Consider the following 5,083-nt stretch of genomic DNA (forward strand, 5'->3'; position numbering starts at 1 on the left):
GTCTGCGAAGGTAGAGGAAACTTATTCCCCAGGACAAACAGCAGTGTGGCGTGGGCCTGGCCCAGCTTCTCGAGCGTGTGTGGAGGCCGCGGTGCGGGAGGGGTTCATCCTCTGTGCACTCGCAATACCCCATGTGAGACATCTCTCGGAAGCACAAGTCTGCCTGACACCGCTCTCGGGACCTCAGGCCGGCTCGGCCGGGACACACGCTGGTTTTGAACATGACACAAGTCCGAAGGAAAAGAAGTAGAGTTCTGCAAACCTTTTAGGTGCCCAATGACAAATTTGGCCTTTGGAAAGAACCAATGTGTACAACTTAAAAGTGTTTACAAAACTTATTAATATTAGTTCTAAAGTTATGTACTTAATACTATAAAAGGCATGTTTTATAAGTATGGGCGACTATGCTACTAAACACATGTTCTTATTTTGGTGCTGATACAGGGACTTGAACACAGGACCCTGAGCTCTGTCTTTTTCGATCAAGGCTGATGCTCAACCATGGGCCAAGGTAAACTTTGGGGTTCTTACTGGCTAAATAAAGATAAGAGTCTTGTGGACTTTTCTGCCCAGGCTGGGAGTGAATAGTGATCCTCAGATCTCAGCCTCCTGAGCATCTAGGATTACAGGTGTGAGCCACTGGCGCCAGGTGCCAAGTACATTTTCTTATGTAGCTTAACTTTTAATTTTCATTCTTTCTTTTTTTGGGGGGGGTCCGGTCGTGGGGCCTGAACTCTGGGCCTGGGCGCTGTCCCTCAGCTCTTTAGCTCAAGGCTAGCACTCTACCACTTGAGCCACAGCGCCACTTCCGGCTTTTTTCTTTTTGCTTATGTGGTGCTGAGGAATCAAACCCAGGGCCTCAGGCATGCAAGGCAAGCGCTCTACCACTGAACCACCTTCCCAGCCCCTAACTTTTAATTTTCTAAAGATAGGTTTATAGTTGTTTTATTGATGTTTTTGCTGTTGACTGGTGATAGGTCAGCAGTAACATTAAAGCAAATAAACTGAGGTGAACAATCACGAAAATCTCTTTTATTGTGGTTATTTAAAAATTGCTGTTTATTTTTGGCACATAATTCATTCAAAGCAGAATATTTCTAATGTCTAAATGATTTGAGTGTTACATAATTAAATGATATAAAATGCAGATACAAAAGCAGTGTGTACAGAGCACATGTCTAAAAAAATTACTCATAAAAATGATGGCTAAAAGGCGTGGACACACAGCCCTTGGAAGCTAAACCAGCCATCGGGAGCAGAGGAGCCCGGGTTCCAGACACAGTGACGTCGGTGGCGTTGGAACAGGAAGTATGAAAAGATGGATTCTCAGCCAGCGCGCTTCTGCAGCGACACTTAGTGCCCGGAGTCGGAGGCCTCCAGCCCCGCACGGGGCACCAGCGAGGCCCGCAGGCGGGAGCAGAACTGGGCCCGCCGCCACGCTCCAGCTCTCCTCCGCTTTTGCGGGGTAATTGCATGAGGCTGGGGAACGTAATTCCATGCTCATGGTACCCGTGAATGCAGGTGAAGAGAAAGGGGGAGGGAGAGAGAATGAATGGGCGCTTAGAGGGGAAAAAAATAAGGGGGTGATTTGATAACTAGGAGGCGAATTGAAAAATCACACCTTTCAGCCTCCACATTCTTGCTTTTGTTGGGTACACAGGAGAAGCCATGCGGAAGGAAGGAAGATTATGAGTATCTATAAACTAACTGTCTGACAGAGACAGAAATGCTGATAATGAGTGGGCTGTGTCTGTAGTTCTCGGCGGCTCACACGGGCTAGGGGAGAAGGGAAACAGAAACTCGCGATACGTTTGTCTGGAGGGGCGGCCCTGCGACCGCGGAGGCCAGAGTTCAGCCGAAGTTCAGGGCAGACGCTGCCAGGAGTTTACGGAGCAGGAATTCGAGATTGCTTCCGGCCCCGGCTCCCCCGGCCTCTCTCCGGGCTCTGCGGGTCAGTCGGTGCCGTGGCACAAGGTGACAATGTCCGTGGGGAAACAGGCTTTGAGCAGGATGCCCCTCTCCCGGTTGCAGTCCAGCTCCTGGATAAATCCGTACCAATAGATGACCAGGCCCGGCCCAAACCTGCAGAGACACCAGAAAGTCACATGCACACAGGCATCCAAGGAGCTCCACTGCGGCATCCGGGGCCCGGGGAAGAGCCGCACGGCTGGGCTGCGCCAGGGTGCCCACCCAGAGCCCGGCGTACAGCACAGAGGGCACTCGGGCCGAATGGCAGCCATTTCTTTTCCTTCCAGAACCTGAAGCGTTTCGGATACAGAATTACTCACCACACCTTTCAGCGAGGACAGAGGCAGCGGCAAGCTGGGGAGCTCACGCCACTCACACTCGCTGGCATTATGCCTTTGTTTTTAAAATGAAACGTGCCAACTTCCAACGAAGACGCAAAAGCACGTTTGGACAGCCAGGAGGCCCAGTGCATGCGTGCAGCCCTGGTACTGGGGAGGCTGAGGCGGGAGGACCCGGGGTTTGTGGTTAGTTTGGGCTGCATGACGAGACACGGCTTGCAAAGGGGCTGCAGGGCCCTCTCTGGCTCCAAGGCTCTCTTCGAGCATGTCCCTTCCAGCCCTAACAAGCAGCCCGCGGCGCGCTGGGCCCCCGCCGCGTGGCCCGAGGCTCCGCAGCACAACCTCACTGCAGAGACAGCGGGAAAGCCGGTCTCAGGCTCTCACAGACACGAAGATTAAAGTCTTGTCCATTTGTGGCAAAGCACAGATGAAGGCCAGCCCTCCGCCCCAGTGTTTCCTCGCCGCGCCTCCGGACGATGTCGATTTTGTCAGCAGTGACTGATCCCGCTGGGTGCACGCCGGCTGCAGCCCCCAGACCACTTCACCCGGCAGGAAGTTGAGACCTCTCGGCTGGGTTCATAGAGACGCAGTCACTATCAATCACGGCGCACAGAGATGTTTTGCACATCAGTTTCACATTTTTCCTACCCGGAGTACTTAATTAAAGGGCAGCTCTACTTTTGGTGTAGTGTTGCAGGAATTTTACAGTGAAATCATAAATTATGAATGTTGGGTTAGTAAAGGGATGTCTAAAAACAGAACCGCTCTCTGTATTCTAACCCTGCAGCAGGCTGAACTGGGCTAGGCCAAAAGCTCTTTCCGTCTATGATTTATTATATGCTCTGCTGTCCTTGCCAAAACTAACAGCACAGGACGGGCGGGGAGAAGCAGTGTTCACAGGAACAAGTTCAGCTGAATGTCACGGGCTGGTTTACTTGGGGACTCACACAAGATCTGCGGGGACGGAATTGTGAGACCGGCTCCTCATGTGCACACACTGTGGGGAAGCGGGAGCCAGCCCTGGGGAAGTCTTGAGGCTCTGGGCCCTTTGGCCACGCCCTCTCTTCCAAGGCCTCCCCGGAGAGGAGCTTCTTGGAGTCACAGGGGCGAGGTTGCCAGCACACAGGCTGCGACCCTGGTTCTTGGATGTGCATATGCTCACGGCTAGGTAAGAACTTGCTTCCACTCAGCAACGGGTTTCCTATGAACTTGTTCTTGTTCAGTACTGGAGCTGAACCCAGGGCCTCTAGCACCGAGATACCCCTTCAGCCTCTACTTGGCAACTTTAGAAACAATGGCCCAGACATGTGGTATCTTTTTCTTATAAAGAGCTCTATGATTTGTCCCAAATGATCTCAGTTATCAAGACAAGACTGCCGAGAGCCAGAGGATGTGGCATTTCTGTGGACCGTGCTGGAGAGGCCTCACAGGGCCACGGCGTCCATGGATCCCACAGGAAGCGCAACACGGAATTCCTTCCACTGGAAACCGGGGAGACACCGAGTCCTTGAGAAAGGCCCTGACATCCCCACAAAGGCGACAAAAAAACAAATCACGAAGAACAGAAGAACCTACGGAAATCATCAAAAACAAGCCAAATATTTTTAAAGATTTAATACCAGGAAAACACAAAGAGCAACAGAGCGCGCGCACAGCTAATCACAGACACAGGACCCGTGCCCCGCCGCGCTTGGTGGAGACGTCCGTCTGGGGACAGGTGACATGCAAGGACACGGACTTGTCTCAGCGGAGAGACAACAGACGGACTCTGGCCACCCCAACGCGCCTGGCCGGCCGTGCACCGAGCATTCCGTGCGATGCAAAGCCGCGACACAGACCTAGGAATGTGCCAGTCACGTTTCCCTGTGTCTCACGAAACTCAAAATCTCTCACTGAGAGAGTGTCTACTGAACTGAACACAACTCCCCGCAGTGAGCAGAGGCTGACAGAGACGCTTTCAGAGTCTGTGGGCTTTGGGGGACAAATAATCGGGCGTGTTCAGGGTGACAAGTCTGGAGACTTAGCAGTGGAAGAGGACCTGGCCCGGTTTCGGCGGCCCGGCTCTCACGCCCCGCCGGGCTCTCTCCCGCGGCCCGGGGCAGAGGTCAGAGGTCGACTGAACCTCCCAGCAGCTCACCTCTCACATTACAGTCAACCCCTCCCGCATCTGAACGCACAGAGGGAACGTTCTGGTTGGTGGCTGAGCTGACGGAGCGATGCAGAGCGGCGGCCTCTCCTCCTGCGTGGCGTGGGCGCTCCGACGCCGGTTGGGCGGCTGTGGTGCCAGGGGCGAGAGCGAGGGCACAGGGAAGCCAACACTGTCCTGGGGACGGTCGGGGGAGTGCGCCCCAGCAGCGCTGACAGGATTGAAGGCCTGCTACTTCAAGTCCTTCCTTTCCAGCCCACCGTGACACTGCAGTAGCCGACTAGCACAAAGACCACGCTCCGATTCAAGCCTAAAACGAATCCTCCTTCACACATGCAGACCCCTGGTTTTTCTCAGCCACAGACAATCCCAGGATTTGTGGGAGAAGCGGCTCCTGAACAAGATGGACAAGTTAGGCAAGTCCTGCTTGCTGAGTCTCTGTGTTTTCACCGTAAGAGAGTTGCCTGGCTCCCAGACATCATACTGACGCCCGGCCTAGCTGCCGAGTAAGATGAAGAATCTTCCATGTTCTCGAGTTAGGAAGGTAACATGGTGGTGGGGTTGGAAGGGGTGGGCACGGGGCGGGGGGGGGGGGGAGGTTACTACGGGTACAGCCCTGGGCCGGCCGGCG

General features: G+C 53.9%; 1 protein-coding gene across 3 annotated transcripts in view; it reads right to left on the bottom strand.

The window, feature by feature from the left end:
• Positions 1-1,010: 1,010 nt before the first annotated feature.
• The window catches only part of LOC105981152 (chromosome unknown open reading frame, human C15orf41), a 115,183-nt gene continuing 111,110 nt past the window's right edge, over positions 1,011-5,083 (bottom strand). For all 3 annotated transcript variants that reach the window (XM_013010203.1, XM_013010206.1, XM_013010204.1), the window contains one exon: positions 1,011-2,082. In XM_013010203.1, the coding sequence (XP_012865657.1) occupies positions 1,953-2,082 (130 nt within the window). In that variant the 3' untranslated portion in view covers positions 1,011-1,952. The remainder of the gene's footprint in view (positions 2,083-5,083) is intronic.

The sequence above is a fragment of the Dipodomys ordii genome, unplaced genomic scaffold, assembly GCF_000151885.1.
Source record: "Dipodomys ordii isolate 6190 unplaced genomic scaffold, Dord_2.0 Scaffold11, whole genome shotgun sequence".
NCBI classification, from domain to species: Eukaryota; Metazoa; Chordata; class Mammalia; order Rodentia; family Heteromyidae; genus Dipodomys; species Dipodomys ordii.